A 21,046-nucleotide genomic window follows, 5' to 3' on the forward strand; every position below is an offset into this window, starting at 1 on the left:
CCAATGTATTTTAAGCTCATTGGGCCACTTCTTCAGATAGCTGGAGTGTAAAAAGGAGAGGGTTCCAGTTGTTCCAGGTCCAGTTAGTTGGGGTTGGTCCTGCTTTGAGTAGTGGGTTGGACTAGATGACCTCCTGAGGTCTTTTCCAACCCTAATCTTCTATGATTCTATGAAATGTGTGTCACCTTGTCAAAGCCCTTCTCTACAAGGATTTGGTTCCATGAGACTGGCTCAGCCTACTGGAGGACTGTTTGCCAGGGCATCATCTCCCCTCAGCTATGGAGTAGTTTCTACAATAAATTCATGGTAAATCCAAAAGCAACAATTTTCATTAATTTCCCCATGTCAAAGTTCTGGTCAAACTCCCCATGCTTGGACATTCATCAGACTGCTGTATTTGGATCCCAACACTAAATCCATGCATTTTTAGTACCCTTTGGTCTGGATAGACAGGCACTCTCTTTTTCTTTGGACTCCAAGCATACTCCCTGGGCAAAGACTCTTGTCCGGTATCACTTTTGGAAGTGGGACCCTGCAGTCCAGCTGCCCAGGTCCCAAGATTAGTGCAGATCTAAGTTCCCTCTGAGCTGCGTTGCTGCGTGGCTGTGCAACTGCCTATTAAGTCCCGCACAGGGGCTCAGGGCTGCGGTAAGGAGAGATTCCTCTCCCTCAGCACGGACCTGCCTCGGTGGGGAGAGGCGCCCCTCTCTGCCAGCCAAAGCATGGACCTGCTGTGGCAGGGAGAGGTGCTCCTCCTTGCTGGACAAAGCATGGACCTGCTGTGGTGGGGAGAGGTGCCCCACCCCACAGGCCTCAGCGCAGACCTGCTGTGGTGGGGGGAGGTGCCCCACCCCGCAGGCCTCAGCGTGGACCTGCCGCAGAAGGGAGAGGCGGACCTCTCCGTAGACCTGATCCGGACTTCCTGCAGCCGGGGGAGAGGAACCCCCCCCTCAGCCCAACCTAACCCAGCCCTGCCAGAGGTGCCGCAGCCGGGGAGAGGCACCTCTCCCTCATCCCCAAGCTGCTGAGGCAAGAGAGGGCTTGGGGAGTCCTCTCTCCTCACCACAGCCCCGGGGCAGCCTGTACCCCAAAACCCTCATCCCTGGCCCCACCCTAACCCTCTGCCCCAGCCCTGAGCCCCCTCTCACACTCCAAACCTCTCATCCCCAGCCCCACCACATGAATTATGTTATGTGCACCAATGTGAAGGTGATGTGTTACACATCACCTTCACATTGGTGCACATAACATTTATTCCGAACGTGGCACTTGGACATAAAAAAATTAGAGGGAACACTGGTGCTGATCCTCTCAAAACTTCAAGTAGTTTAAGCACACCCTTCCCAGAGCTCCAACATTGTGGGTACTCCAGTTTACTGTTTACCCCTTCAGAGCCATGTGATAGTTGAAGTAAATGTGCAAACTTTGCAGAAGAATTTCTATCCATCAGTCTACACTTTAGACAGCACAAGAGATCCAGATCCAGAAAAAAAGTAAATATCTGCATGCTATTCCCTGCCTGAGTTTCCTCACCATTCTTGAGGGTTCATTGGGACTTGGGTCAGTGTTCTTTGAGGGTTCCAAGTCCCCTCTCATGGACCTCATTCCTTCAGCTCATGGCTTCAGCTATGGAACATGGAGTTTTCTCTTTGACCCCTGCAGCCAGCTTCCTTCAACTTTGGCTGGTCTGAGAGTCAAAAGTTTCCTTCTTCTTAGGATGGATGACCCTTTGTCTCCTGACTCTCTCAGCATCTGAGTTTTTAAATGCCAGTCCTAATGCCTGGTTTCTTTGTTCCCTTCTGGGGATTTTCCATTACTCCAATCCTTGTCCCAAAGAACAACTGAGACATCCTCCCCCTATATAACGTCCTCCTTAGCATACTCAATATCCTGCCAGAGCCCAGTTATTAAGTATTAATGACTTATTTTTGTTTTGTGCTGTAGCTTCTTCCAGATAATGTGTGTGATATGTGACTGGGCTCTTTTTTCCATCCCACAGCTGATTTACTTCCACAGTGAGATTGAAGCTATACATAGTTTATAATATCAAACAGAATTCTTAAGTTGTATGTAGACAAGTCTCCAAACCATCACACCTTACCTCTCAGAGAACACCCTCTCTTGTTCCTGAGCAGGGAACTGAATAGTGACAGAGTCATACAGAAGCGCTAAGGAATCACTTGTAGAGGAAGGGGGCAATGAGGCAGTGCAGAGGCACAGGCCCTCAAGCAAATCTCCTGAGATACATGGATTTTAACAGATAAAAAGTCTCTTGAGTTCTCTTTAGGGACACTGTGCTCACCAATGGATACAGAACAATGAGTTTAAACCTATGCAAGTGCAGTTACCATTCCTTGTGCTCACTGTTGGAAGCTGTGTCCATTGTTCTGATGAAAGAATTAGGCCCACAAAATTAGGTGGACTTTGAAAACAAACAGAAGTTAAATGCAGATTAAATTTTGAGGCATTATTGTCAATTTCATTATAACTAATAACTATAATATTTTTATTTACATAAAAGTGATATTGCGGCCCCATTGCGCTAGGCACTGTAAAGACACTTAGAACGATGCAGTGCTCCCCTCAAAGAGTTTACAATCTAAATAGAAAAGACAGACAAAGGATGGGAGAAAGGAAGTATTGTTAATCCTGTTTTACAAATAGGGATCTGAAGCATAGAGATGTTAAATGACTCGTCCAGCAGCATCATGTAGAAAGTCTGTGGAAGAGCAGGAAATTTAATTGAGAAAGTCCTGAATTCCAGTCCATTGTCTTAATTTCAAAACCTCTAAATGTTTAATCTCAGTAAACTCTTGGACTCATTGATATCTACTTGCAGTGAATTCCAAAGGTTAATTAATTAATATATTTGAGGCAAGCTCTCCCTGCCTGACCTGCCATTGAGTCAAACTCTTGTGTTACCAATGTTATTGTCTTTTTGTATTGTTATTATCATGGGATTGATTGTGAAGTCTTGGATTCCACATTATGATTTCACCAAAAAAGGATAAGCTTTCCTTGGATGGCTGAAAGGACAATATGTCTCATCAAAAAATATCAAAGAATAATTAGGTAAAATAAATAGCAAGTGTATTGAAAAACTCAGCCCAGGAACAGAAGGATATATGTTAAGTTTCCAGTCAAAGCAAGGTTTATGAACTCTTGGGCCTTTGTAAGGCTAATTAATTGGTCTGTTCTTTCTCCCAAATAAAGTATGAAAGACCACCATTGAAGGCTACAATCTCCCTGTGACATTACACACGGTACAATCTGGACTGTTAGACTTAAGCTGCATCCCCTCAGTTCTCCAGCCTGGGGTGCATTTGACAGTGCTTTGCTGTGAGCACAACCACTCCCACCCAGCCCTCAGCAGGTAAACTACCCTCTGATATACTGCCAGAGTGCCTCAGCCAGCCAGATTGCCCCCCTTGAATTCTACAGCAGAGTGACACCAGCAAATTCCCAATGCCAGACTTTCCACCAGAAATGTGTGTCTTGTATTGCCCAGTCCTGGAGAATACAAGCTCATATAAATTACATCATTTCATTAATAGCAAATTATATACACAAATGTTGTTCCCCCAAACACTTAAGTCCAAACACACTGGCTTAGATAAAACAATAAAACAAGTTTATAAACTGCAGAAAGATAGATTTTAAATGATTATATGTAATGAGGCATAAAAGTCAGAATTGGTTATAAATAAATAAAAGGTGAAACACAAACTAATACCCAACTTAACAAGCTAAGTGAATTAAAAGCAAAATGTCTGTCGCCAAATGCTTTTGAAGACTTACTGGCTGGATGCCTTTCAACCAGGACCCTTCCCCCAGTTCAATGCTCCTTTCCTTGTCCTTCAGGCATTGGATGTCGTGGGCAAAGAGAAATGGAGGAAAGAGATGATTTGGGGCCTCTGTTCCTCATTTTTACATGTCTTTCTCCTCTTTGAGTAATGTCTCCAGCTGGAGTTCAGGCAACAGCAAGTCTGTTTGCACAAAAATTTAAAGCTGTTCCATCGCCAATATATAAATTTCTTTCACACACTTCTTCCTGCCAAAGAATGGCCATTTAACCAGGTGATAGTCCATTAGATTATTTTGATAAATGGCTGTGGTGCTGGCTAGCCTTTTGTCTCTGAGGAACTGGTATGAAGCTGTTTCTCCTGACTTTGGAACATGTTGTATACAGTAGAATTTTATAACTTTACATACATATTTCACCAGGACAATAATGTTCAGCAGATTATGAATTTTCAAACAATACCTCACAATGCATACTTTCTACAAAATTTATCATAGAGTTGTAAAATTATGAAAATACGGGTACAGACTTTCTCACTCCCCTCTTTCTACTTGTGCATCCAGGGAAGAAAATTGCATAGTTAATGGGATTTTGAAATCAAGAAGCCTGGGTTTTGTGCCTAGCTTTACCACTGATTTGCTGTGTGATCTTGTGAAAATACTTATTTGTCTGTTTCTCAGGATTTGCCATCTGTATAAATGATAGTGATTGCCCACCTATATAAAGTGATTTGAAATCTGTATCTGCAACTCTAAATAACAGTAGTGTTTATCCATCAGGTTGTTTGGGAAACAATGGGCCTAATTCTACTTCTCCCTCCTCTGACATGGGGAAAACTCCCCCTGAATCCGGTGTTGGGGTCAAAATGACAGCACTTGCCTACGAATACATTTCAAATTAGCATTTGAAAATTGAGATATGAGCAAGAAGAGATTTTATTTCCCCATTAAAAAACAACAACAAAGATTATGATTATTTTCTTATTACCATTACATAATTCTGACACCCTCAGACAGAGTAGTGCCTTACACTGTGAGATGTCCATTATCCTCTGGAATAGGTACTGCTCAGCATATTGTGATGGTGCCAGAATCACTTCTATATGTCCACATTAATACAAAGGAACTATTGTAATGTTTCATATTCATTTGTATTAATGGTTTCTAGCCCTTGCATTTCAATCCATTGCTTGATTCTTCAGTGATGTGTTACAATTCACTTAAGTGCTATACATAAACATCCAATACCCAAAGCAGAATATCCAATAGCAAAGAATGAATTACTGGAGCATAAAAGAAACACGGAAAATATGGTAGAGACACAGTAGAATCTGGAATTATCAAAATGCCTTTTTCATCTTCCTTGGTTTTCCCCCCCTTTTCCCTTACAAATATCAATGGCATTTATGGGTACCTCTTTGGCATGAGTCACTCTGTAGTAAGTACAACAAAGGCACTCTTGGAGTACCATATTAACATAACAGAAACATGATACTTAAAATAGCAAAAATAACATCACATCACACTTGAAATAGCCAAAATAATTAATACATTTAAATGAGCAACAACAAAACTGTTGGATAAACTCTTGATACATTATTATTTATTATTATTATTATTATTATTATTGCAATCAAATGTTCATTCTCCATAGAGGCAATTATGATTGTCACTCTTGGGTTTGCGCTTCAAATGTGAAGCCAGGTGGGGAACTTGTATAGCTCAAAGTACAGAGCACTGGCTTCAGGGGTGGGGGTTATTAATCAAGGCCAGCTCTGCATTAGGGCTTGTCTTCACTGCAACAATTCACTTGAATTACTCCACTCAAGTCACACCACTCAAACTAGACTAGCTCGAGTGGAATTACTCGAGTAGAAGTAACTCAAATGTAGCTGCTCAGGGAGCTTGAGTGAAAGCAGCCATGCTGTGAAACAGTGCTTAAACTACACAGAGTGATTTGATTAGCAGCACAGAGAGATTGGATTAACAGCTGGTGAGTTGCGTTTAATTTGAGCTGCTGCCTGTACATGCATCTCCACTAGATTATTAGATCAAGTGTAGTACCATTTGAGCTTCATCCCTCATGCCCTCAGGGGGCCAACTATCTTGCCTTTAAAGCAATACTTATTTATGATGGACATTTTTGTGTGTGGATGGGAATATGGATTGGGGCAACAGTCAAGCTAACGCTGCAGTGAAGAAAAGACTTCAGAACCTGAGTGCTTTAGTACCAGTTTCTTTGTGACCACGTTTGGCGTGTGAACTGGCCTTCATCCATGGTAAGTGCCATATGTATTAGTTTCAGAGTAACAGCCATGTTAGTCTGTATTCGCAAAAAGAAAAGGAGTACTTGTGGCACCTTAGAGACTAACCAATTTATTTGAGCATAAGCTTTTGTGAGCTACAGCTCACTTCATCGGATGCATACTGTGGAAAGTACAGAAGACGTTTTTATACACACAAACCATGAAAAAATAGGTGATCATCACTACAAAAGGTTTTCTCTCCCCCCACCCCACTCTCCTGCTGGTAATAGCTTATGTAAAGTGATCACTCTCCTTACAATGTGTATGATAATCAAGGTGGGCCATTTCCAGCTGCACAAGGAATTTTAGTGTCATGACTCCATTGGCATCAGGGAGATTTGGTTCTCCCTCACAACCCTTGCACCTGCAGTTTCTTATATTTGTTTGTTTGTTTTTGTTCTCCCACATTCCCTCCTTTCTCCTTCAGAATGGAGAAGCATTCTGGTGGCTTTGAGAAGTGCTCAGAGTACAGTTGCAGTATGTTCATAAGGGAGAGGCATGACTAATATCCTGATCTGTGGAGCACACTGTGACTGCTTTGTCTTTGACATTTGCTCATGGATGTCACAGTAAGCTGAACAAAGTGCCTGAAAATTCTCCTTGCTTCTGATATTGCTTCCCATATGTTGAATGCAAAATGTCCTAAAAGGTCTTGAAAGTATCTTTTGCTTTGGCTATCCAATGTAAAGGGTTCTCAGTTCAGCACTGAAACTCTACCAGCAACATCCATGTATGCATTGGTCTCCAAGCTGCATTTCAACTGCCTCAAAGCATCCAGTGAGACCTGACATGTCAGTGTTAACACACCACATCTAATAATTGCTATCTTTGGTTTAGTCCCACCATTCACGCAGTGCTTAATGGAGACCTAATGCCATCTGTGTGATCAGGGAGGGACTCAATATTTGACCAGGAATTATTAGTCAGCCCATCATCTACGATGTTTTGATAGTGAATCAGAATACAGAACACATGGTTCCAGAGGGTGTAGAAGCTGAGAAGTCTGATGTCTCTGAGTTTGTGTCCAAGGTCTGACTTGCTCAGAGACAGACTATCAGAAAGGTATACTATGAATTTAAGTAGAAAGGGTTTCTGATATTCTGTGAAAGCTCTTGCAGAGCCTGTTACTCTACATTCAGTGCTTGACTACTGTCAGGGTTCCCCTCCCCACTCTGAACTCTAGAATACAAATGTGGGGACCCACATGAAAGCCCCCTAAGGTTATTTTTACCAGCTTAGGGTAAAACTTCCCCAAGTTTGCCCAAACTCTTTGCCCTTGGAGGGTACACTGCCACCACCAAGTGATTTAACACAGAATCAGGGAAAGGACCACTTGGAGTTCCTATTCCCCCAAAATATCCTCCCAAGCTGTTACACCCCCTTTCCTTGGGAGGCTTGAGAATAATATCCTAACCAGTTGGTTACAAAGTGATCACAGACCCAAACCCCTGGGTCTTAGGACAATAGAGAAATCAGTCAGGCTCTTAAAAAAACAGAACTTTATTAGAAAGAAAAAAAGGTAAAAGAAGCACCTCTGTAAAATTAGAAGGGAAGCTAATCTCACAGGGCAATCAGATTTAAAACACAGAGGATTTCCCTCTGGGCAAAAACTTTAAAGTTACAATAAGAAAACCAGGAATACACCTTCCTCTCAGCACAGAGAAAATCACAAGCCAAAACAAAAGTAAACTAACACATTTCCTTGCTAGTACTTACTAATTCTAATGGAGTTGGATTGCTTGCTTGTTTGATCTCTCTCCAGCAAGCACAGAGAACAGACAGACAAAAGCCTTCACACCCTGTCCCGATTTGAAAGTATCTTGTCCCCTTATTGGTCCTTTTGGTCAGGTGCCAGCCAGGTTACCTGAGCTTCTTAACCCTTTACAGATAAAAATATATTGTGCCTCTGGCCAGGAGGGATTTTATCGTCCTGTATACAGGAAGGTTGTTACCCTTCCCTTTATATTTATGACAACTACCTTGGTCATATGTTAGAATCTGATTTACAGACATCTTCCTTCCATGTTCGTTCAACACCTATTTCAGATTTCTATGAGTAAGATGAGGGTGTTGCATGTTTCAGGTTTTATTTTGAAATATACTTATTAAGAAGATGCATCTTAGCTTTGTTTTTATGGCAACATCTTTAGTGTTTAGTCAACATGCATGGGAATCTATATTAGCTGTATCTTTGGAGAAAATAAAATTGCATAACTGTAATTGCTGCTCACTGAAGATATATAATGTGACTGATCACTACTCTCCCAGACACTTCCCTTCAGTGTTTTGTAACTGCAGCTTTTGATATTGCATTCTATATATGACTGATTATTCCACCTCATTTTCTCTTCCTCTCTAATTTGTTATATGGCATCCATATCTATCCATCCTTCCTTCCTTTATAAATTGACTTATGTTATGGTTTTATTGCATATTTCTTTGAAGGTTTTTGTGGTTATCCTATTCTGTACCAGGAGTGCATTCCAGATTTGTGGACCTGTCTCAGCAATAGCTCTGACTCGTACACAGAAACTTCATGATTTCTCTAGTTGTAACAGAGAGGATATGAATAGGATGAGGCGGTCCTGCAGGTAAACTGTGGACCTTTGAAAATGAGGGACAATGTCTTAAATTTAACCTGAAGTGGTGTGATGTGATGTTTTACTGAAATGTCAGTAAATTGTACTTTCTCTCCATTCATTTACCATCAGAAACAGATTTCAAGATATTTGTGTTGTATACGTTTTGTCCTTTATAATCAGTTTTCTCCTCCACTCCCATTCATTTACTGATGTTACACTGTACTTTCTGAGACATCACAGGTCATAACTTTGGAGAGAATTATGATGCCACAAACACTGGAATCAGCATCCAAAAATAAATCTGCTTGCATGCATACTACCTATGCTTAAGTGATCCCGTCTTTCCTTCCCGGGTTTACTTGGGAGCAGGCAACACTCACCTGTGTGTCAGGGTGCCTGTCAATTTTAAGGGGATCCTGAGTATCCCAGTGGTGATGGTGGATGTGTGGGAATCCTCTATCCACCCCTCTGCTGCAGTCATTTTACTTATAAGGAAGATTAATCTTGGAGGTGCATCTACCTTGCTGGGGCTGGTACTGACATGCCTTGGGAGCCTCCAGAAGTAAACCTGAGCTACTCTATGCAATGGGTCTAACTCAAAAGTACCAGTTATAAACTCTGTACTGGTTAACACATCTTTACTTGGGCTGCCGATTAGTCGCAGTTATCTCACACGAGTAATTAAAAAAAAATAATCATGATTAATTGCAGCTTTAATCGCACTGTTCAACAATAGAATACCAATTTAAATTTATTTAATATTTTTGGATGATTTTCTACATTTTCAAATATATTGATTTCATTACAACAGAGTACGAAGTGTACAGTGCTCACTTTATATTTTTACAAATGTTTGCACTGTGTAAATGATAAAATAAATAGTATTTTTCAATTCACCTAGTACAAGTACTGTAGTGCATTCTCTCTATCATGAAAGTGCAACTTACAAATGTATATTTTTTTTTGTTACAAAACTGCACTCAAACAAAACAGTTTAAAACTTCGGAGCGTACAAGTCCACTCAGTCCTACTTCTTGCTCAGCCAATCTCTAAGACAAACAAGTTTGTTTACATTTACGGGAGATAATGCTGCCCGCTTCTTATTTACAGTGTCACCTGAAAGTAAGTACTGGCGTTCACATGGCACTTTCCTTGCCGACATTGCGAGGTATTTACATGCCAGATATGCTAAACATTTGTATGCCTCTTCATGCTTTGGACACCATTATAGAGGACATGCATTCATTGTGATGATGCTCATTAAAAAAATGTGTTAATTAAATTTGTGACTGAACTCCTTGGGGGAGAATTGTATGTCTTTTGCTCTGTTTTACTCACATTCTGCCATATATTTCATGCTATAACAGTCTTAAATGATGACCCAGCACATGTTCTAAGAACACTTTCACTGCAGATTTGACAAAATGCAAAGAAGTTACCAGTGTGAAATTTCTAAGGATACAGCACTTGACCCAAGGTTTAAGAATCTGAAGTGCCTTCCAAAATCTGAGAGGGACGAGGTGTGGAGCATGCTTTCAGAAGTCTTAAAAGAGCAACACTCCAGTGCAGAAACTACAGAACTTGAACCACCAAAAAAAGAAAATTAACTATCTGCTGGTGGCATCTGACTCAAATGATGAAAATGAACATGCCTCTGTCTGTACTGCTTTGGATAGAGCAACCCATCATCAGAAGGGACACATGTCCTCTGGAATGGTGGCTAAAGCATAAAAGGACATATGAATCTTTAGCACATCTGGCACGTAAATATCTTGTGACGCTGGCTACAACAGTGCCATGCGAATGTCTGTTCTGAATTTCAGGTGACATTATAAACAAGAAGTCGGCAGCATTATCTCCCACAAGAGATACTTGTTTGTCTGAGTGATTGGCTGAACAAGAAATAGGCCTGAGTGGACTTACAGGCTCTACAGTTTTACATTGTTTTGTTTTTGAATGCAGTTATTTTTGTACATAATTCTACATTTGTAAGTTCAACTTTCATGATAAAAAGAGATTGCACTATAGTATTTGTAATGGGGGAGTTGAAAAATACTATTTTTGTTTTTTACAGTGCAAATAGTTGTAATAAAAACACATATAAAGTGAGCACTCTACACTTTGTATTCTGTGTTGTAACTGAAATCAATATATTTGAAAAATGTAGAAAAACATCCAAAATATTTATCCAGAACATCCATTTGTATTCTATCATTTAACAGTGTGATTAAAACTGCAATTAATCACTATTATCCTTTTAAATTGTGATTCATTGTAAAAAAAACCCAAAATAAATAAATAAATGGTATTCTGTTATTGTTTAACAGTGCAATTAATCATGATTTTTTTTTAAATCATGCAATCACAATTAATATTTTAATCGCTTGATATCCCTAATCTTTATTTAACAATTTAGAAAAAACAGGATATAACAGATTGAGATTAATAAAATGTCTGAACCCCTTCAAGTCAGCAGAGGGGTGCTTAAATCAATTAATAAATACAGTTTACAGTAGTAAATGAAACTTAACCGATATACATTTTTATGCCAGAATTAGCTACCCCACCTCTGAGTGTGCACTCCTCTGAACTTCAAAGTTCCAGACAACTGCTTGTGTGGGCGTGCTTGGAGACGCTCAAGCTGGGCACAGCACTTCGTTGGTCCGGTAAAGTAATCCAGCCAAGTCAACAAAGGGCAAAGTGATTCTAAATGTGGATCAATCCAAGCTCCACGACCGCTCTGAAGACGGGCGTTGTTATAACCAGAGGTCAATAATCTTGGATCCTGGTTAGACAAGACCACTTTACAGCCTCAAGGAGACCACTTAGTCTTTCATCACCCCCTTTTCCTTGACAGCACTTTCCTAAATAAACGAAAGAAGAGTTGTGGTTACTCACACTGTTTTCACCCAAACTCAGTCAGTTCTTGCCCCAGCAACAGTCTTTGTCCTGGCTTGGACAAAGCTCCACAAAGCTATCTCTTCCATACCCTGATCAGAGGACCATTAACAGTCTCAGCTCCCAAGTCACAATAGGCGACCGCAGCAGGCTGGTGCCCTGCTTGAACAGAGCTCAGACAAGACTCCCTACAACTCTGCAGCTATTCACTTTTAACTTTCTAAGTCCTCACAAAATGGAGCCCATTGAAACCGAGGCAGAGAAGTCTGTCTCCTTCCCCAAAGTATCATGGGAGTTGTAGTCTTCAAGGCTGGATTGCAGCACCTGGGATCTTCCTGAGTGGAACACCCCCAATTAAGTTCAGAGGCTCCTTTCATGGGGATGTCTACACTTAAATATAACTGTACAGCTGTTGTTGTATCTAACAGTCATATGGGACACATCAACACTGCAAATAAGGTGTGTGAGGTCTGATAAAATATTTGGAAAAAGAATGGGGTTTCAACAGCTCTATTTACCACGTCAATGGACATAACACTCTAATGACAAATATGAAGTTTAAATAATGAAAAAGACATTCCATGTTTCTCTGTTCTGATGCAGATGTACCTGGAACAATATATAATATGAGTATTTTATTTCTCTCTTCTTGCTAGTTCTCATATTAAATGAGAGGGTGAAATATGCAGTTCTCATAGTCTAGTGAGGTGTCTTCTGTTTGATCAGCTAGCTATGGTAATGCTCTTAAGCCAATCTCCCCCATACAACCACAAAAGTATCTATGTATGATGTGCTTCTTGTGTCATTTTCTGATATCATATACTCTTTGTTTAATGAAATTAAATTACAAGTATTTCCTTTTTAGCATTTACTTTCTTCCTGTGGGTTATTGCTGCTGGAATGGAAAAACATGTTGAGCTACTATTTGCTTGTAGTGTGTTAACTTCTTGATGGCTCTTTGGCATTAGACAGTTTATTTTTATTACAGAAAGAAGGGAGAAACAACAGGACCATGTGCAAGTATTAAGATAGTTTTGAATATAATGAGAAGTTACAAATAAGAAATACATTTGATAAGTACAGTATCAGGAGTCCATATATAATGAGACCTCCAATGAGTAAAAAAAAAAATACATTTACAGAGGGAAAACTTTTATAATAAAAAATGGTACTGTAGATACAAATTTGCTGTTCACTTTGAACAAATCTGAAATGCTGATCATTTATGTGCACTTTATTTGATTATAAAGTACTTAGTAACTAATTTTTCAGTTCTGAGTTTTCAATCAATATAATTTTAAAAACAAACAACCACTCATGTTTGCCTAATTGCCCATGGGGCACTGTGCATGAGATCTTAGTTCAGGCCTCCTACTTGACTACATCACTGCCTGATAGGATTGACAGTCAACCAACAGAAAAGAGTGGTTGATCTGTTGAGATAACTCTACATATAGGGAGTAGTCAGGGGTGAAAGTAACTTAAATGACTTACTGGTACACAGGGTGCCAGGATTCTGAGCATGGCAGGGGCGGGGGGCTCTGCCCCCCTCCCCCGGAAAGGGTGGGCTCTTGGGAGGAAGGGGCAGGGCCTCTGGTGCAAGGGGCGGGGCTGGAGCCAAAATCCCCCAGCCAGTCCTTCAGCTCTGCCTGGCCCGCACCACCCAGGGCTTCAGCAGCAATTTAAAGGACCTGGGAGCCCTCGGTCCTTTAAATTGCCACCAGAGCCCCGGGGTAGCAGTGGTGGAGGCCAGGAGCCCGGGGCCCTTTTAAATCACCGGGCCCCAGGGCAGTTGCCCCTTTTGCCTCTCCCTCTTCCCCCCCCCCCCCCCCATCAGCGGCTCTGCCAGTATCGGCTGGACCATCTTACTTTTTTACCTCTGGGGATAGTTCTTGGTCATTATAGAGTACTGTGTGCAGTTCTCCTAAATTGATGGAAAGATCAATGAGATACAAAACGTATGAAGGATGAATTGAGGAATTTAAAAGGAAGAAAATTTTAGGCTCCTATGAGCTCTGAGGGGACCTAAAAGCACCGCAGGAATAATCTATCCAACATTTCCATATGTACTTAAAATTGCCTTTGCATTTGCTTTCTTTTTGTAGCAAAACTACGTGAGTCCTGCTTTGATCCTGGGAATGTAATGAATGGCACAAGACTTGGAATGGATTATAAACTGGGATCAACAGTCACATATTACTGTGATGCAGGTTATGTTCTTCAAGGGTATTCTACACTTACCTGTATTATGGGAGATGATGGAAGACCTGGGTGGAACAGAGCACTACCCAGCTGTCATGGTAAGAGCTGTATTTTCTGCAGTTATTTCATGACTTGCAAGAGACACACAAGTGAATATAAACATATATTTATTATATAGTGATTTTAATAAACCTTTTTTATATATTTTCCTCTTTAGGATATATACCCTTTTCTTCAGTGTACCATAAGCAGTATTGTATGAAAGAGTAAAGATAATATCAATTGACAAATGTTTAGAGATGTGGGGATTTTACTGATTCACTTAGTGCTACCAGATGAATACAGCAGCAAATAATTACTACCGACGATTGTCAGTGATACTATGCAAGGTGGTAAACATTTGTTATTGATCTCATCAGTCTTTGGCAAATGTATGGTAGAATAGAATATTATGTACACATAATGATTTTTGCTTAACTAGATCATCAACTTATACTCTTAATTTTAATAGTATTTAAAATAATAGTTCTTAGGATACTTAATGCATTATTGCTACACTTTTTGTTTATGATCAAAATATTTTATTGGATTATTTAACATATTTCATGTGAATTTTCTAGGAAAATTTAATCTAAAAAATTGAAAATACATTATGGGCAGTACTCTGTTGACTATCATGTGCATATGTGTTTGCAGGGTTAGACTTTAAATATGGGGTCCATTTTACCAATATGGTGCTAACTCTCCATAACAATTGACAGACACAAAGCAAGACAGTATAGCTTTGACATGTCCTTTGCCATTGGACCCAAAAACTGTCTCTCCTTCTGGTGTTACTTAAATTTTAATTAAATTACATTATTTACATCAAAAATGCTAAATTATTAAATTGAGGTTGTGGATAATATAGTTTATATTACATAAAGGAAAATGAAATATCCATGATCTAAGCTCCCCATGCTGTTAGATTGTAGTGTCTCATTTTGAATCTTTTTGCTGACATTGTGCTAAATTCAGAACTGATGTAAGGAGGTACGAATCCATTGAATTTCAACCCCCTCACACTAAGTCTGAACTTGACCTATTGACACATTACTTGAATCTTGCGTGTTTTGTAGGGACAACAATGCTAAATTATTACCACCCAAAATGCATATATGCTAAATAGTAATATGTGTTACCAGTGTTTGTCTCTTTTTATGTGTGTGTGATGTTATGAACAAGTAGAACTCTGGGGGCAGGGGAAGAGGAGAAGATGATGATGATGATGATGAACTGACCTCAAAATAGAAAAAAAGTGATTACTGACTGATGAAAGAAGGGATATGAAGCGTAAGGATTTAGGGAAACTACCTACGATTTTTAGGATTACCCAGTATTAAAACACCAGTCTTCACTTCTGGAGCATCAAGATGCTAATGCTGTGGAATACTGGCCTTAATAAACTCTGTAGGGAAAATATGTTCCAGCTTGGAAACATGGAGAAGTGTAGAGCAAACAGAAGTTTCTTCCAAGCAAACCCTTTCTTTGTTTTTAAATGACACTTGGGATTTTTTTTTTCACGTTTAAGAAAGAGAGAGAGAAAGAGAAGTTTTTCTTGGGTAGAAGGGATGGTGCTATAATTGTGGTCATTAGTGCTGCTACACTCTTGTTAATGGTTTGTAACAGCTTCAAAATCTTCCATATTTCCAGAGGGGGTTAACTCAGCATGTTTGTAATAAAGAGACTTTTGTGCTTGGGAGGAAAAGCTGCAATTTTATTAAAAAAAACACCGTCATAATAGAGGTTTCAGAGTAGCAGCCATGTTAGTCTGTATTCGCAAAAAGAAAAGGAGTACTTGTGGCACCTTAGAGACTAAGAAATTTATTTGCGCATAAACTTTCGTGAGCTACAGCTCACTTCATCGGATAGGTGATGGTCAGTCCTTGCTCATTCTAACCAAATCTAGTTTTCTAGGTTGTCTGAAGACCTTAAGGTCCTTCAAGAATGCATAGTACTTAGGTCCCATATTACCCTGACATCCTTGCATAGATTCTGGCCACCAGAATGATGCCAAATAATAAGCCTAGTGGGAGGCACTTACCCTTATACTGGTCAGTTGTGCCTAAACTCCGTGACCTGTTAAAGTATACAGATTTGGCTAACATAGTGGTTTCCTCCCAACTGCTAAAGCCTTATCCTATAGCTGTTACTTTGCTTGTGGTGCAGTATGATCTATTTTAGCAACAGATGACTAAGGAGTTCTACTTTTTGGTAATTTTATGTAAGAAAATTAGCAAATTTATTTATTTACTTACTTGGAGCGTGGGGGAGAAGAGGAAGACAGAAGGAATGGAAGCTTTAAGTTGTCACCAGGACTGGGCAGAGGAGAATCAGAGTGCTGTGATTGGGAACTGACAGGGACCCATTCTTTACTGCACCCAAGCTTTGCTCGGCTGCAGAGAAAAATTGGGCCTCCTCAGTCCTGCCAGCTTTAGATTTGAAGTTGCATTCATAAAGCTAACGTTGTTTCAGTACAGATACACAATACATCTGATCACATTTTTTTATGATCTCTGATTATTTCCTTGTAATCTAAACCTTGCAATCAGGGGTTTATAGATTTTTTTCTTTCTGTTTTTTTTTAATATTTTGCTCAAAGGGTTCTCTGCATTAGATATGACTTGCCTTTGACTAAAAACCTTATTTCAAATGTCCTTGAAACATCTCTAATAGGTGTGGGATATGAACCAAGTCCATGGTCTCATTCTTTTATGAATCCATGCAAAGGTTATCCAGTCTAACACAGTAAGCCATTTGGCATTTGATGATGGCTGTTAAGAACAGGATATGATTAAAGGATGCAGATGAAACATTCATAAAATGAAAGCTGATAAATATTGATTTTTGTCAACTTTACGAAATAATTTCTTCAGCATTACATAATATTTTAACTTTTGCCTGGCTAATATCAGTTGTTTAAAAGTTAGTATGTTGTGCTCAGCACAGTGGAAAACCTTATATCTGACTGCGAAGAATGCATGTAATCACCATCAGATGTGAGCGCAAAGACTGTCCGATTCAGTTCAATTAAGTCTATAATTTGTATCTTTGAAAGCCTTGACTCCTGACATCCAAATGTCTTCAACTCATGGGAGTAGCTAGCAATTTAAAATATGTTCATGCAAAGGCTGCTTCATGGCTAATCACTGCTTGGGTTAATTTCTAATCTTCTATATATCTGTTTTTTGGGTGTGTTTTTTTTTCTTTGTTCCCCCCACTTCTGTAATATGGGGGATATATACACCATATCTACCTCATAGAGGTTTTGTGAGGTTTATATGTAATACACTTTTGGGTGGAAGGCTTTCTGGAAGTGCTAAATTATCTTCTTCATGGCCTACACTATACCCATAATAATATAAATCATCGCTACTCTTGATATGCTCATGAACACTGCATTAAGACCTGATGAAAAATGAAAATCAACAGAACCTGCTGTTTTATCAAAATAGATGTTGTTTCCAGGAACTTATGTGCCATGGTGTAGTATGAAGCACCAGGAGCACTGGTAGATTATTATAGGGATTCAGGTAGAAGAGCTCAAAAAAAAAAATCAAAGTGAATCAGAGAAGGCAGTTTCTGAATTACAACACCCTAAAAATAGAAGATTTAATAGTAGGCTGACATCTCTACAAGGGAGAGTTAGGCAAGGAAAAACCAAAACTAACTTTTATAACCTTGTAGACACTTTATATTTTCATCAATTGTTTTATTAATGGCATGGATCCTGGCAGGTATATGCCCTATTCTGTATGTATGTACGTGTGTGCGCACGCGCACACACACACACACACACACACACACACTATAGACAAGTCATGTCACCATCCAAGGTCTCAAAGGGAATCACTGTGCCAGTGCTAGAAATCAGGTCTTATAACTCTGAGTCTCATGGGCCTTACAAACCTATACACAATTATAGAGCTTAAGGGTAGCTCTGATGGTTTAGTGGTTAAAGACCACAACTGTAAGTCAGGAGGTTTGTTTGTTTTGTTTTTTAGTTTTTGCTCTGACACTGACCTCTTGAATGATCTTGGGTAGGTTCCTACCCTTCTGTGTATTAGTTTTTTTTTTTTACTGCCTGTAGTATGGGGAGAATACGTACTGTATCTATCCTGTAAAGGGTTATATTTGATACACTTTTCAGTGGAAGGCTCTATAAACATGTTAAATATTGTTCTTATTTTAAATAAATTGCTTATTTTATTATATCATAAAACATTAAATGTGCCAATAAACAATTGATAACTTCCTCAGCAATACTGGATTATTACCTATTTAATAATTACCTATTTAATTAGAAGCTCTACATGTGGCACTTTTATTGTGTTTTTACATAGTGTAACTATGGTACTTACTCACCACCTTTCTTTGAAATAATGACCATATTTGCAACACATTATTTGCATCACTAGATCATAGCAAGATATAGTATTTTGTGCCACATTCTGTAAAAGGGCTTGAACAAAATATTATTATTTTGGCCCTTATTACCAATTAAAATACAGAGGATCATTAAGACTGGAGAAATGTCCCTGCTGCAGGCAAATATAAGCAAGTAATAAATAGGCTTTATGCTAAAATACTTCTCAGCTCAATTTTTACTTAAGGCTGGTAGTTAAAGATGAGACTGAGTTCCTAGATAAACTAATTATAATTTTTAATAATGCCCAACTATATTTAATACACTCCAGATGGAATCTGACACATAGTTTCACCCCTGACAAATGTTGCTTATGAAAGAAACAAAACAGAATTTTCATTGAATTTTATGTTATCTTCAAATGTTTTTGACAAAGCGATACATGGAAGCTTGTATTTTCTGTATCTCTTTCATTCTAGAATTCAACAGAAGTACATACATTATTATCCCAAATCCAAAACTGCTGTCTTTTTGTTATTTATTTATATATAAACAATTCACGGACAGAGTTTCAAAGTCACAAATAGCTGTTAGATGTCTAACAATTACTGACTTACATTTGTCCTTCTGAAAATCAACCCTTTTATAAAAACTTTATATATCTCTATCTCTATCTATACATACGCATTTATATAGATATATATACACACCACACACACACAATTAAGTTAAGACATCACGTCTGTTTAGAATTACGACAATTCTCTCAATTACAAATCTCATTTACACCTGTGTAACTGAGATCAGAATCAAACATTATTTTATGTGGTGCAGGTAGAAAAGCTGCCTGACACTTTATATTATAAGACTCTGTTTTCAGTTCCTCATAGCTTTGCCACAATTTAATGATTCAGGCCGAAATGTTACATATGAGGTGTCTGCCAAAGATGGGGGAAGTGGAGGCGTGATTGTGTTTGTTGTTTTTTGAAAGTTTCATCTAAACCAGTTCAGTTGTTTCCAAGAACAAAGTTAGGGAAAATGAAACATGCTTAGTAAAGACTTAAGTTTTGGCAGTTAAAATATCTAAGTATTCTGTCTGCTCAGTTCATGCTTCATCCTAGTAGAACTCCTATGTGATCACAGGATCATGTATGCACTGTCCCTATGGAGTGACAAAGCATGTGCCAATCCAGGGATGCAGGGGATGAACAGGATTTTCCCTACATTTGTTCTTCCTGATAGCTGAGGCCTGCTGTGTTACCAGACACAGGAATGAGAGCAGGAAGACTGACTCTCCTGTATTCTCAATGCTCACAATGCTGGTGCCCAAGCTGGGTGGAGGAGGAAGAAGCTGCCACACCGGAGAGGAACCAGGAAAGCTGGTTGCAGGAGCCAAACCATAGTAGTAAGCAGCAGTGGACAGGAGCTATTGGGGGTGCATAAGAACAGTAGGGAAGAGGGGTAATAGGCACCCAAAGAGGGGTGAGTTAAGAGGTGGGGATGGAATTTGGATATCAGCAGAAGGGGAGCAGGATTTGTGGGGTGGGTTTTGGATAGGAGCAGAAAAGTTGGGGGGAGGGAGGACCTGCGATGGGTGGCTAGGAGCAGAGATAAGCTGGGGATACAGGGACAGAAGGTTCTATAATTGCTAGAAAACACTCCCCTCCAGATCCTGGAATTGAACCCAGGAGTCATAAATTTTTATCTTCCTCTGCTGTCAGCAAGAGATATGAAACCACTAGGACTCCTCGTTGTTTTCACTGGCAAAGTGTGTGTCAAATCCTGCTGTAGTGGCAGGTCCACAAAAAGGATAAGAACATTCTAATGCTACCACTTACTTCATTACCTCAAGTGGTAGAAGTCTCTACTGTGGTTCTAAAGGTAAGAACCTCGATGATGGTCCAAGTGGAGTATGATTCCATATGATGGAATTTCTGGGGGTTTTAATTCAATTTTTCTTTTAAAAATATATCGTTTGTAAAGTCAAGCATTCAAAAGTTTAGGAAATGCTAGAATTAGGGTTGTCTGTATATCTTTAATTCAAATCCCTTTTGTATATGCTCTAAGATACAGTCTTTAATTACATTATTACACACTATTTTCCCCACAGAACCTCTGTGTCATTCAAAGCACAGAACAGACTGTGCTCTAGGAGTGAATGAAGCTGTTGTTTGTAAGACCCCTGGCTTATTTGTTATAGAAATTGGAAGCTGTAGTGAATAAGGCTCAGGATTACAGAAGACAAAGGATGGCTTCATGGTTAAGGAAGTTGAATGCCACTCTGAAGATGCTCTAATAAATTGGTTAGTCTCTAAGGTGCCACAAGTCCTCCTTTTCTTTTTGCGAATACAGACTAACACGGCTGTTACTCTGAAACTCTGAAGAATGGTATTCTGCCTCTGCCACTGAGTTCCTATGTGAATCTGGGTTCAACCATTCGAGCCAAACACTTCAACCAAAATTATCACAGTTAGCTACTAATTATGCATTCCTCATTTTCTGGTGCCCAACATGAGACATCTATGGCCAGAAATGCAGAAGAGCACACACAACTGCAACTGAATTCAGTTGGACCTATGCACTGAACGTACAAAGTGTTATTAAAATTATAAAATAAGAGAAATGTAGGACTGGAAGGAATCTGGAGAGGTCATCTTCTCCATTCTCCTGCTCTGAGACAGGACCAAGTATCAGGACCAGGACCATCTCTGACAGATGATTGTCTAAACAATTCTTAAAATGCTAAGTACTCTGGAAAATCAGGTTCAAGGGGCCAGATAGCTAACGGTATTTAGTCACCTAAAGTTTCACATAGACACCTAGTGGGATTTTGATTTCAATGGGAGTTAGGT

General features: G+C 39.4%; 1 protein-coding gene across 5 annotated transcripts in view; it reads left to right on the plus strand.

The window, feature by feature from the left end:
• The window catches only part of CSMD3 (CUB and Sushi multiple domains 3), a 1,204,651-nt gene that overhangs the window by 880,666 nt on the left and 302,939 nt on the right, over nt 1–21,046 (plus strand). For all 5 annotated transcript variants that reach the window (XM_073330296.1, XM_073330291.1, XM_073330295.1 and 2 more), the window contains one exon: nt 13,693–13,887. In XM_073330296.1, coding sequence (XP_073186397.1) covers nt 13,693–13,887 — 195 coding nt within the window. The remainder of the gene's footprint in view (nt 1–13,692; nt 13,888–21,046) is intronic.

The sequence above is a fragment of the Lepidochelys kempii genome, chromosome 2, assembly GCF_965140265.1.
Source record: "Lepidochelys kempii isolate rLepKem1 chromosome 2, rLepKem1.hap2, whole genome shotgun sequence".
Taxonomy (NCBI): Eukaryota; Metazoa; Chordata; order Testudines; family Cheloniidae; genus Lepidochelys; species Lepidochelys kempii.